This window comes from Echinops telfairi, unplaced genomic scaffold (assembly GCF_000313985.2).
Source record: "Echinops telfairi isolate 266 unplaced genomic scaffold, ASM31398v2 ScPeMD7_7420;HRSCAF=8458, whole genome shotgun sequence".
NCBI lineage: Eukaryota > Metazoa > Chordata > Mammalia > Afrosoricida > Tenrecidae > Echinops > Echinops telfairi.
In genome coordinates this window covers 53,256,079-53,267,985 of record NW_022111320.1, presented here as the reverse complement: position 1 = coordinate 53,267,985, position 11,907 = coordinate 53,256,079, and the positions used below count along the sequence as shown (strand labels likewise).

The 11,907-nt window shown below is 66.9% G+C and overlaps 2 protein-coding genes across 2 annotated transcripts in view; both read right to left on the bottom strand.

The window, feature by feature from the left end:
* Positions 1–8,405, bottom strand: part of STAB1 (stabilin 1) — a 24,192-nt gene extending 15,787 nt beyond the window's left edge. Inside the window, exons 1-18 of the mRNA XM_004715268.2 lie at positions 8,325–8,405; positions 5,206–5,342; positions 4,709–4,824; positions 4,390–4,475; positions 4,234–4,303; positions 3,880–3,975; positions 3,470–3,580; positions 3,071–3,270; positions 2,771–2,898; positions 2,551–2,678; positions 2,247–2,338; positions 2,009–2,143; positions 1,755–1,898; positions 1,564–1,626; positions 1,253–1,366; positions 1,112–1,165; positions 772–852; positions 332–490 (exon numbers count right to left, since the gene is read on the bottom strand). Coding sequence (XP_004715325.1) covers positions 332–490; positions 772–852; positions 1,112–1,165; positions 1,253–1,366; positions 1,564–1,626; positions 1,755–1,898; positions 2,009–2,143; positions 2,247–2,338; positions 2,551–2,678; positions 2,771–2,898; positions 3,071–3,270; positions 3,470–3,580; positions 3,880–3,975; positions 4,234–4,303; positions 4,390–4,475; positions 4,709–4,824; positions 5,206–5,342; positions 8,325–8,405 — 1,995 coding nt within the window. The remainder of the gene's footprint in view (positions 1–331; positions 491–771; positions 853–1,111; positions 1,166–1,252; positions 1,367–1,563; positions 1,627–1,754; positions 1,899–2,008; positions 2,144–2,246; positions 2,339–2,550; positions 2,679–2,770; positions 2,899–3,070; positions 3,271–3,469; positions 3,581–3,879; positions 3,976–4,233; positions 4,304–4,389; positions 4,476–4,708; positions 4,825–5,205; positions 5,343–8,324) is intronic.
* Positions 8,406–9,554: 1,149 nt separating this feature from the next.
* The window catches only part of NISCH (nischarin), a 25,043-nt gene continuing 22,690 nt past the window's right edge, over positions 9,555–11,907 (bottom strand). The window contains exons 18-21 of the mRNA XM_045297416.1: positions 11,713–11,869; positions 11,347–11,475; positions 10,742–10,903; positions 9,555–10,649 (exon numbers count right to left, since the gene is read on the bottom strand). Coding sequence (XP_045153351.1) covers positions 10,033–10,649; positions 10,742–10,903; positions 11,347–11,475; positions 11,713–11,869 — 1,065 coding nt within the window. The 3' untranslated portion in view covers positions 9,555–10,032. The remainder of the gene's footprint in view (positions 10,650–10,741; positions 10,904–11,346; positions 11,476–11,712; positions 11,870–11,907) is intronic.

Genomic DNA, 11,907 nt, shown 5'->3' with positions numbered 1-11,907 from the left:
CCCGCCCACGAAGGCCAGTGACGGGGACGCAGAGGGGACGGCCAGGGCAGGGGCCTGAGGAGGAGAAGAGCACAGGGTGTCCCAGGGGACCAGGTGCAGGACATTGGGTCAGTCACAGGCCGGTGGTCACCGGGTGGGGGGGACAGGACGGAGGTGGAGCTTGGAGAGCGAGGTGGAGGCAGGGTTGAAGGTGCTGCAGGGGCGGGGGGCACGACTGGGGTGTGTGGACAGGCCCGGAGCCACCGTTAGCTGGCCGCTGACATGAGGAGCTGGTCACCGGGCCCCAGTGGTGTGGGACGGAAAGGCGGGCTGTGCCCTCGGCCGCGCTCACCACCATCATCTGGTACTGCTCCTCGTTGCAGTGCTTGGGCAGGATGGGGCGGATGGTGGGGGGCAGCAGGACCCCCTCCAGCAGGTGGATCACCCCATTGGCAGCCGGTATGTCCACTTGCCGCAGGGGGATCCCCTGAGGCCACAGCAGGATGCGCCCCTACAGCAGAGACACAGCAGGTCCTCACTGCCCCGCGCCCAATGCCCCAGGCCCAGTCAGGATGGCCCTTCCCCATGCAGCACCCTCCTCCTGGGAGCCCCCCTGCCCCACTGGGCCCCTTAGGCCTGCCCCTCGAGTGACTCCCTAGGACCCTGAGGGATGTCATCACAGGACACAGAACACACAGGCAGGGCAAAAGGGGCCGTTCAGCTGGCCTGTGTTCTCTGCCCTCCCCCCCACATCAGGCCATTCACCCCAAATGCTCACGGAGCCAGCCGCACCTCATCAGAGACGTTCACAGTCAGCACCTGGTTGGCCATGGTGAGGACCCGGCCCTTGGAGATGAGCATCTCGGTGGTCAGCTAGGGTGGGGGTGGGGTGGGGGAGAGCAGCCTGGGCTAGACACTGGCTGTCCTGGTAGCCGGGCCCAGTCCCACGGAGGTGGCTCATAGCCAGCCGCCCCTCCGGTCCTGAGCCTCTTCTCCCTGGAGCTGTAATGGTCCCCAGGAGGGGGGAGCGGAGACAGGGAGGAGCAGGGGCCCTGGGAAGATGGAAGCAAAGACAGCCCCCCCAACAGCAAGCACAGGAGCAGGTACCTGGGGGAGGGACAGCAGCGCTCACCTGGCCATGGCTGTAGATGTGGTGCTTCACCAGCTCCTGCAGTTTGGAGAGACCCTGGCGGGGGAGACAGGGCTGGGCTCCTGGAGGCAGGGACCTTGGTGACCCCAGAGCACCCCGCTGCCCCCACCCCGCCGAGCCTACCTCAGTGAAGAGGTAGATGAGGCGGCCGTCACGCAGGCTGTCCACGGCCTCGTTGCTTGGCACAAAGACTGTGAAGGGCCCGGGCCCATCCAGCATGGAGGGCAACCCACAATTCTGAGGTGAGGGGGCAGGAGGTGGGCTCAGGGGGTGCTGAGGCCAGCCCCCACCTCCGAGCTCCACCTGGACCCTGCCACCAGAGATGAAGTAAGGGTCCACATGCAGAACCTCAGCCCTGTGGGGGCCATGGAAGGTGGGGGCACAGATTCTGATGAATGGGGGAGGGGGGAGGCTTGCCCGCCTCTCCCACTGACCTCCAGGATGGTCTCAAAGCGGCTGAAGGCATCTGTGGAGGCGAGGATCCTGCCCACAGTTTTCTGTTGGGGGTTGGGGGGGGGCCGGACGTGAGGCCCCCTGGGGGAGGAAGAAGTCCTGCCCCGAACTGCCCCTGCTCACCCCCGCCCCCTGAACTCGCAGGACCAGAGATGGGGAGCACGCCACTCACCTCGGGGTCCCCAGGGACGCCCGTGGGGGGCTCGGTCCGCAGGCTGGGGACCAGATGGAAGACTCCGTTGGAGGCCGGGTAGTTCGGCCGCTGGATGGTGAGCTTCTTCTGCGGCTGGTCTTCATACACGTAGGAGAATTTGCGCTGCAGCCGGAGAAGGCTGGCTCAGACCCCGGCGCCTCCTCCCGTCTGCACAGCCGTCTGGGCCGTGGCCCCACCTGGGACTGGGTAGGGCAGGGCCCGCTTCTGCCTACCATCAGGCGGTTGAAGGTGACCGTGATGTGCTGGCCGGCCAGTGTCCACCAGTGGCGTGTCTGCGGACCCTCCTCCTCCAGCACGTGCTGCCCCGCGATCACATGCTGCCTGCAGAGCTGCTGCGCCAAGGACACCTGTGGGCCCAAGGCCCGTGAACCCAGGGCCGGGGCCTCCCCTGTGCCCCTGCCCAGGCAGTGGAGGGGACGGGGCACCCAGGGCAGGTCCCGGCAGGCTCACGTTCATGGTCATGGGGAAGGAGGAGCTGAGGATGGTAGGCACCAGCACGGTGAAGGGGCCCGACGTGCTGAGGAGCTCCCGGCAGCCCTGGCCTGTGTGCAGGGAGGCCGGGTCAGAAGGATGGGTGTGGGGGGCTGGGAAGACCCGTGGCCAGCTGCGCCCCAATGGGGAAGCACAGGGCCTGGGCCTGGGGGAGGAGGGGGCCCTACCCCGCCATGCACCCCCCCCAACCCAGGTTCCCTGCACTGTGGCCACCCCTACCCCGCAGGGGCGTGGGCTGGGCCCAGACAGCGAGCTCACACACCCAGCATGTCCACGGCGACTCTCAGACGCAGGACCATTAGGCCCGCCTGGCTGGACTTCTGCACCTCCTGCAGCAGGTGGCCATAGCAGGCACGCCCATCCCCCACCTCGCCCTCCTTGCACACGCAGCTGGGGGCACAGGGGCAGCATCAGGGCAGGGTCCCGGGCGGGCAGGACTTCCGCCCAACCCTACCCCAGCCTCCCAGCCCCCCTGTGCACACCTCGTCCTCTGGTATGGGGTCACCTGGCAGGTGGCTGAGCGGTCGCAGGAGACAGGGAAGCACCGGGGGACACAGCCGGCGATTAAGGGGCTGATGCTGACTAGACCAGGCTTACAGGAGCAGGTGGCCTGGGCCGCGGGCACAGGAGGAGCAGTCATGTGGTGGGGGCATGGTGCCCTGGGGCCGGCTCCACCCAAACTGCCCTGTGAGAAAGGGCTCCTACCCCCTCCCTACTATACACGTGGGGCTGCCGGGCTCCTCCGAGGGGGTTGGGCTGGAGCTGACGGGGCTCCTACTCACCTTGCCTGGCCCTTGGTACAGGCATGTGGTGGAGTTGCTGGGGCAGCCCCCGTAGTTGGCTGTACATGGGTCTTGGGGCTGACACACTGTGCCGTCACCATGGTATCCCTCTCGGCAGAGACACTGGGCCTGCCCCGAGGGGCTCACCGAGCACTGGGCCATCGGGGCACAGGGCGAGGGTGACCGGCAGGGGTTGAGAGCTGCCAGGGCAGAAAGCACCAGTCCAGGAGAGCTGGACCCCAGGGTCAGTCTCTTGCAGAGTTTCCCCTGCACCCCCTCCCTCGGAGACAACACCCCCTCGCTGGGCATGGCCAGATGCCATGGCCCTGTGAGTTACAAGCACGTGCCCATCCCCACCCCGAGCCTGTCTGTGGGTCCAGAGCCGGGCCCCTGGCTCACCTCGGCACTCCCAGCCATGCTGGGTGTAGCCAGGCAGGCAGCGGCAGGAGGGGGCCGCAGCGGAGCACTCAGAGTTCTGTGGACACTTCAGGGCCTGGCAGATTGGCAGCTCTGAACAGAGAGGAGAGGGCTGGAATGGCCACAGCCCCTGGCTGGGGGGTGGGGGAGCCAGGGGCCAGGCTTCAGCCTATAGGTGTCCTGCCTCAGCTGGGTTGGCTGTGTGACTTTGTGCAGGGCTCTGCCCTCTCTGGGCCTGGCTCAGGTGGTGCAAGTCCTCCCCCTCCTTAGAAAGACCTGTGGCTCTCGGCAGGGGGTTTCGCTGGAGCCACATGCCCCTCCTTCTCCCCCCCTGTCCCCAGGCTGCATCACGGCTGTGGCCAGCTAGGCCCCGAGTGGGCATGCTCACTCACCCTGGTCACAGCGGGGCCCCGTGAACCCAGCAAAGCACGTGCAGCTGCCGTCCCCGCGTGGGCCGCGGCTGCACACTCCATGGACACAGCTGCACACTGGGGGACACGGGGACTTGGCGTCAGGGACACCCGGGATGTGGGTCTGGGGGAGCTCGGGGTGCACGGTTCCCCTGGGGCAGGTGGGGGTGCCCTTCCTGGGGAAGAGAACCGCAGTGCCAAGGCTGGGCGGGTGGCGAGGCCGGGCGAGCCCCTGGAGGAGGGGGGCCGGTTTGAGGGTGCACAGGGGCGTCCAAGGGGCAGGTGGGGTGAGCACAGGGCCCCCAGGTGGACCTGCCACCTGACCGCAGCCCTCACCAGACTGGCAGTCCGGCCCAAACCGGTTGGGGTCTCGGCACTCCTGGCAGGCTGAGCCGCTGAAGTTTTCCTGGGGGGGGGGGGCACTGAGTCAGCGAGGCCCCACCCCGCCCCCTTCCCTTCCCTCCGCCCCGCCCGGCCCTCCCCCGTCCTTACCTGGCACACGCAGGTGCCGTTCCTGTCCAGGCCGTCCAGGCAGGTCCCCTGCCCGCTGCACGGGGTCTCAGCGCCCCCAGGACACTCTGTGGACTCCACACACTCAGCCCTGCCCCCCCCGCCCCCGGGATCCCCCAGACGCGCTCCCCAGAGTGGGCTTCGTGCATTCTCTCGCCCGCTCGGGAGGCGGGGCCGGGGCTGCGGGCACCCTCCGCTGCGCTGTGCCACCACCTCGTCCCGCCCCGCTGGGTCGTAGCACCCTGCACCCCCCAGAGGTAGCGCTCCAAAGCCCCGCCCCTCGCCGCGGCCCCGCCCCTACCGTAGCACTGCGACCCCCAGTAGCCGGCGCAGCAGGCCTTGTGCACCACCTCCTTCCAGCACTCCTGTCTGCAGCCGCTCAAGGACAGCGTGGACTCCCCCAGCTTCACCTCATAGCTGCGCGGGGGCTGAGAGTGAGCACCCGTCGGGCCTCGGCGCCCCACCCCTCCTCCCTGCGTCTGGCAGATAACCAACCTCCAAACACTCAAGGCCATTGAGTGGAGGCCCATTCCGAGGGACCCCTTAGGACAGGGCAGAGCAGCCCCGGGGGTTCCCGCACTAACTCCCCTTTCTCCTGCTGAGCGGGGGGTGGGGGTGGGGGTAGGGGCTTCAAACTGCTGACCTTCCAGTTAGGCCACCAGGACCCACGAGGCCACCGGGGCCTTAGAGGCTCAGTCACCCCCACCCTGCCCTCTGCCTCCACCCGCCTCCTCCCTCCTTCCCACTGCAGGGCTCCAGGTGGGGCCACCCCTCGCCCCGGGGGGCTGGGGTCCGCACCGACAGTCTCGTGATATCTGCTGCGGGAACTCCGGGGCCCAGCCCGAGGGGCACATCCGCCGCTTCACGGCGGCGCAGTGGGTGCAGGGCGTGTGGCTGTAAAACTTCGTCTTGGTATCGCAGCGCTTGGAGCGCACCTGGATGGAGCGGGGCGGGCAGAGCCTGAGCCCACCAGGGCCGGTGACGTCTGCAGACCCCTTGTTCCTCTGCCCACCCAGCACACGCAGGCCCGATTCCCCCACCTGACTCCAGGGGCTGGCTCGCTACCCTCACACACGCCAGGACCCTGGGGCTGGGTGATGCCCACAGCCCAAGGAATCAATGGGCCTAGTGGGATGGAGGGCAGGGGTGCTAGGCGGCTTCCTGGGGGAGGGGACACTTGCGTGGAGCCTGACGGAGCCAGGGAGCGCTACAGCCAAGACGGTGGCTGGAAGTGGAAAGGAGCATCTGACCTTGTGAGGAGAGGCCAGAGGGCCCAGCAGCCGGCAGCAGGTCCAGGCCGGGGCAAGTCAGAGCTGGGGCAGCTTGGGGCTCAATGTGGGTTCTATGTGGCCCCTGCCCGCTTGCCGCAAAATAACCTGGGGGGGGGCAGCAATCGAGGTGGCTCAGGTGAGGCGTTGGGGTGGTCTGGGCAGAGGCTTGGGCAGTGAGCATTAGGTGAGGTTGGGTTGGGGGAGGCACCAACCTCTGGGGTATCCCGTGGGCACTGATGGGGCAGGTGAGGAGGTCGGGCCTGCCACCTGACATGGGCCTATGGTGTCGTCCACGGGTGGTGCAGGGTGGGGCCGGAGGGGAGGCAGTGGCTAGGGGGTGGGGGGAGCCTGGGCCTGGGGCCCCGCCAAGGGCAGCTGCTAAGATGTTCTCTCAAAAACTGCTGAGCACAGTGTGGCCCCAAAGCAGAGAGCGCTCACACCAGCTCTTCTTAGAAGAACCCACAGATGTCCGGTTGCTGGACATGGGGAAAAGGAGAAACAGTGTCCAGGCCCCTGCTGCGGGCTGGCCGCTGCCGTGATTGGGACCTTTCCGCTCAGGCCTCTGCGGTCAACAAACAGGGAAGTTGTCCAGAGCGGCTGCACTGCCTCACAGGGGACGGAGGGCTGCGGTCTCCGCCCCCCCCCACCCTTGCCCTGCACCACCGGCCTTGGCCTTGCTGAGCAAGGGAAGACAGGGGGAATTGGGTAACTCAGGCAGGGTCAGCCGGGGCTGAGCCACTGCTGGCTCAGGGCAAAGGCTCAGTGGTCAGCTGGGTCCCCTGGAGGCCATGTGGGCCCTGGGGAGAGCTACAGGTGGGTCCCAGAGAGATGAGGCTCGGGGTGCATGAAGGGCTGTGGGTGGCTAGGGTTCAGGGGATGGCATCCCAGCCTGGACCCGGCTTCCTCCCAGGAAGGCACGTTGGGTGAGCACATGAAATGGTGATGGATAGACCTGCAGGCAGCACCCCGCTGCACCCATCAGCCCAGGCACCTTCCTGAGCTGCCTGAACCCACACCCAGCTGGGTGCAGTGAGCTGGGTCAGGGCCTGGGGGCTGTAGCAGACCTCTTGCTGGAACCTGGGCGGGTGCTGGCCCTGTCTCCCCTGCCATTCTGCGAGTTGTTCTTACCTGTCTGCTTCCCACAGAGACGTTGCTGGGGCCCCCAGCATGACTTAACAAGAAAGGCAGGCACAGACGGACTTGTGCATACCCTTGCTTCCTGGGAAGTCAGACCCCAAGCCTGGCAGTGGAAGAAACTCCCCCCCGCCCAAAGCCAGGCTGGAGGGCTTCCTGGGCTCCCCACACACACCAGGGAAGAGAGAATGGGACCCCCAGCTGCTCCCCCCATCTCCGGTGCAGAAGGGAGGGCCATCTGGACTTGTGTCCAAGCTGCCACTGGTGCAGAATGGGTGCTGCTTGGCAGGCTGCAGAGTGACCCCCTGGGACCCCTCTGCTAGGAAGCCCACCCGACTGCTGGAGCCTGCACACATTCAAGTCCTGCTAGTGCCCCTTTCCTGACTGTGTGGTCTAGGGGCATCCGTTCCCCCAGCCTCAGTTTCCCCATTGCTGGGGCTGCCAGGGAGGAGTGATCATGAGGGTGGGAGAGATGAGGGTAGGCCCCTCACCAGGATGCCCCCCCACCCTGGGCCTCCTCTCTAGGAGCGGGGTGGGAGACACAGGCTGCCCGCAAGTGGACCCCCAGCCAAGGCCCCTCATGGGCCGTCCCCACTGTAAAGACAGTCCTTTGAAATGCGCACATGGGGAAACTGAGGCATGGAGGGGCCTGGAATACTCCCCCAGGGCTTGGCCTAGCACAGCCCCACACTCTGTGTCTTCGGCCCCAGCTCTGCTGGTGCCCTACGCCCCCGCTCTCCCCACACGGAGCCCACACGAGCCCGTGCCTGGGGTGCTGCCGGCAGGGCTCGGGCAGGTCCTCCCCATCCTGGGAGTCACATGGCCCCTCCAAGGACTGTGTGCAGAAGCTCTGAAGGACAGTGTCCACCCAACCCCACCCAGGAGCCTGGGTGGAAGGAGGAAGACCGGAGAGGGGGCACACCGGGTCCCTGTCACTGTCTCTCCTACAGCAGCCTGCCCGGGCAGCACCAGCATGGTTGGAGCGGACACAGGCTATTTGTGTGGCCAGCCTCCACCCTCCCCTGGGCTGGGCATGCTCGCCAGGCTGGGAAGGTCTGTGGACAGAGCCCAGCTATGTCCGGTGCCACGTTTGACCCGTGAGCCCTGACTGCTCTTAGCCAGCCTCGGGGGCACTGTCAGGCCCACTGCCTCAGGTGCACATGCCCCAGCAGGCCACCCATGTGGACGGGACATCATCACATCTCTGGTCCCCAGGTGAGGCCTGCACTCGGGCCTGGGCCTCAGTCTGGGTACGGCGGGCAGAGAGGGCTTTGGTTCTGAATCCTCCACCCTCAGGCTGGGGAGCCCTGGCACAGGTGGCATGCCCCACAACGAGCTGGTGGGGAGTTAGGGGACACAGGCTGCCAGTCATCGCCTACCCAACAGACCTGCTCTGAGGGCACAACCGGTGCTGGCTGGCCACCTGTGTGTCCCCCACCAACCTGCACCCCATTCGGCTGTCGTCCCTGGCTAGCAGGAGGTGGACACCGTGCCCTCCGGCCATTCACTCACCTTCTGGCCCCTGACGCAGCTGGAGCCTGCCACACAGGCGGCCAGGAGGCAGAGCAGCAGGCGGCCCCGGGGCCCGGCCATGGCCGAGGCGGTTTGTGGGCACACTGTGGGGCAGTCCGGCGGCTGGAGGGGGAATGGGCTCTAGGAGCAGGCATGGGGCGGGCCGTCTCCTTAAAAGCATCCCGGAAGCCCCGCCAGCTCCCCCGACAGGATTTCCTCCTGCCTATCAGCAGCCTCCAGGCGGAAGGGAAGGCGCTATCCCTGCCCCCAGCATGGACGGCCTGGACCCTCCTCCCGGCTGCGGTCGGGGGTGGGGGGCGGGGAGTGGGCGGCGAGGGGTCACCTGCTGTAAACAAATGCACAGGCAAATGCTGCCCGTCCCCACTCAGCCCTGCCTGTCCCACTCTGAGGCCCTGAGGGGGTCTGCCAGAGGTCTGGGAGGGAGGGCCCACTGCTAACTGCGGACACGCTGGGATTCTGCCAGGTGCCTTGGTGAGCCCTCTCACCTGCCCCGTGCATTGCACAGTTGTTCCTGCCCATTGGGCCCCTGGATGTGCCTCCTCTGGGGACCCATGGCCTGCCCTCTCCCTCTGCCACTGTCCACCCTGACAGTGAGTGTGTGGGCGGCCACACGGCCAATCCTCCTCAGGGTCATCCCAGGCCCTGCAGACTTGGGGGCTCCGTGTCAGGCCGGCTAGCTCACCCTCAGCTTGTTCTCCCGTTGCCAGGGGGATGGGCAGTCTGAGGCCATGGCGTTGACCAGTGCTGGTCTGCGCGTCCCTCGGCCACACAGGCACCTGGGGTCACCGTCCCTTACAGCGAGTCCTTCCTTCACCAGGTTCCCTGGGGTGCCCGTGTCTCTGCACCAGACAGACATGAGCCCCGCGTCCTCCCTCGGCTGCACTTTACAGGGGCCACTGCCTTGGTGCCAGTGGTCCCTATATACTTAAGTCCCGGGGAGCCCAGACTCCATCACGGGCAGCAGGTAAGGCTCCCGGCCTGTGGGCTCAACCCAGGACTGCGGTCGGTCGGAGTGCCCCGAGGATTTCCACGGCTCTTTGGCCCCAGTTGGTGGCTTAGGTGCAGCTGGCATGGCCTCCACTGTCACCCAACACCTCCCTGAGCAGGGGAGGCCTCTTCCTTTGTCTTCTGCCCCACCCCCCCACCGCCTTACCCCCCTGTGAGTCCAGGGCCCCCACTTCCATGCCACCGGGAATCAGAGACGGAGGCTGAGTGAGACGCTTTATTGGAATAAAGACAAGGGCACAGACTGGCAGCCCCAGGGCCCTTACCCTGGGGACAGAAGCCACGCTGGGCAAGGGCTTGGGCCGGAGCTTTCCAGGGGCCTTTTGCTACCAGCGCATGATGGGCGGCCAATGGCCACCGCCGCCGCCAACAACAACAAAGGACTGGACTTGACATTCGGAACAGATGCACGCGCACCACAGGCCACAGCGCCACGTTAGCACAGTCCCACGACAGACAGGCACAGACAACACTGCCGCCGCCACCAGCCGGCCAGGCCACCCCTCGGCCGGCCGCAGGCCCTGGACGGGGGAACGGCCAGCCCTCGGGCCGGCGTCTGGCTCTAGGGCGGCTGCGTCAATAGCATAAGGTGCCCAGCTCTGCACCGACAGTCCAAGGAAGGGGCCCACAGGGAGGGGAGCACAGGGCAGAGGAGGCCGGCATCCCCGGGGGCCAGGGCCGGCTACCCGGTGAGCTCCACAGGCAGCTCCCGGCCACACAGGGCCTCCCACTGGTGGGCCAGCAGAGAAATGAGTTTCTCTCGGCTCTCTGCGCTGGGGACAAACACCTGCCACTGGACCTCACGGCCCTGTCCAGCCCTACCCGGGCCCCCGGGCCCCTCTTCCCCAAAGTGGTCTGCGGTGGCACTGCCCATGAGGCCGTGGCCCTGCACGTCGTCAAAGACCAGGGTGAGGGCCTGCAGGTGGGGCTGGTAGCCCATGAGCACGCGGTCCAGGTCTCGCACCCGGCGGCTGTCGGCCAGCCGGTAGCGGTCCCTCTGCGGGGGCTCTTTGGCAAACTCGGGCAGCGGGTAGTGCACGCAGTCCTCTTCCAGCAGGAAGAGCTCAGCGCTGGTCAGCAGCAGCGTCTTGGGTCGCAGCACGGCCCTGCAGTGCCCGGGCGGGGGTGGGCCCACCTGGAAGGCCTGCACGCAGAGCAGGAGGCTGAGGGCCGGGGCCTGCTGCTCCTCAGCGGTCCCCTTCTGGGCCACGATGAATGCCAGGTCCCCGAGCTCCTCCTCGCTGGGGTAGGTGAACCTGACGCGGCTGGAGTGGATCAGCTCGTAGTTCTCCACCTTGCCTGCGGAGGGAGCCACTGGCTGAGGCCCGCGCGGGGTGGGGGTGGGAGGGTTCCCCAGGGATGGAGTGCAGAGGAGGCCTGGGACTGGGTACCTGTACTCTTGTTCCCAAACTCGGAGTAGAAGTCCCTGTCGGCGGGCTCCGGCGAGGGCGTGCGTGCCAGCGAGGCGAGCACGGCCATGAGGTGCTGCAGGAAGCAGTGCGTCACGTAGCTGTCCCGCGTCAAGCACGTAACCACCTGAGCCGGCGAGGAGCCTGGGGGCGGGGGCGGGGTGGGGTGCAGGGAGGGACAAGAGTGGGGAGAGGCTGGTCACTGTCACAGTCCACCACTCCTCCAGCCCCTCCCTGACCCCGAGCCAATTCCAGTGTCCAGCGAGGCTCAGCACAGGGGCTGAGAGGCCATTTCTTGGGCCGGAAGGGCCGTGATGTGTCCCTGGAAGGGGATATGGCATTAGGGAAAGAGCTGAGCTTTCTCTCTTCAGGAAGTGAGTCAGAAACATCCTGCCTGTCCGGGGCCAGGCCCCCCTGCCTGTCTGCACGCCCCGCATTCTCAGCAGTTCTCTGCTGCCTGGCCACCGGCCTGCGGGCTGGCAAGCAAAGATAACTCAGCTCCCACAGCGTGCTCCCTCCCATGTGGAGAGGGCGCCCAGCCGACGTGGCCTTCAACCCAACCAGGCCCGCACTGGAGGGTCACTCACCCGTCAGCCGGAAGTACTGGTCAAAAAGCCCCACGTTAACTGACTGCAGGTCACTGAGCTGTAAGACGAAGCACTGGGAGACGTGGAAGGGGCTGTTCTCATAGTCAGGGTTCTTCTGGTGCCAGAAGTCTGGGATGGGCAGAAGGGGACCAGGGTGGCAGGTGGGCAACGTGTCACCAGGAGCACTGGGAGAGGCCGCCGAGCAGGGCTACCCAGTCCCCTCCTGCCAGCCAGTCCCCAGCATTCACTGGGACCCAGGCTACCCCCGTCCCCGCCCTGCCCCCTTGCGCACCCTGCAGCGGCTCTGAGTGGTGGGGGTGCAGGTCCCCCACCCCCACCCCCACCTGTCCCCGCCCCTGTGCACACCCTGCAGCGGCTCCGAGTGGTGGTGGCGCAGGCTGTCATGCAGCACCAGGTACACAGCCCGAGTGGACAGCAGCAGGCAGGCGGTGACCTCCAGAGCCGGCGTCTGGTAGAAGGCCACGGATGACCAGGCGAGATGCCGCAGCTCCTCGTTGTCCACCTGCAGGGTGGAAAGCACCCTTTACTTGCCCGCGCCCC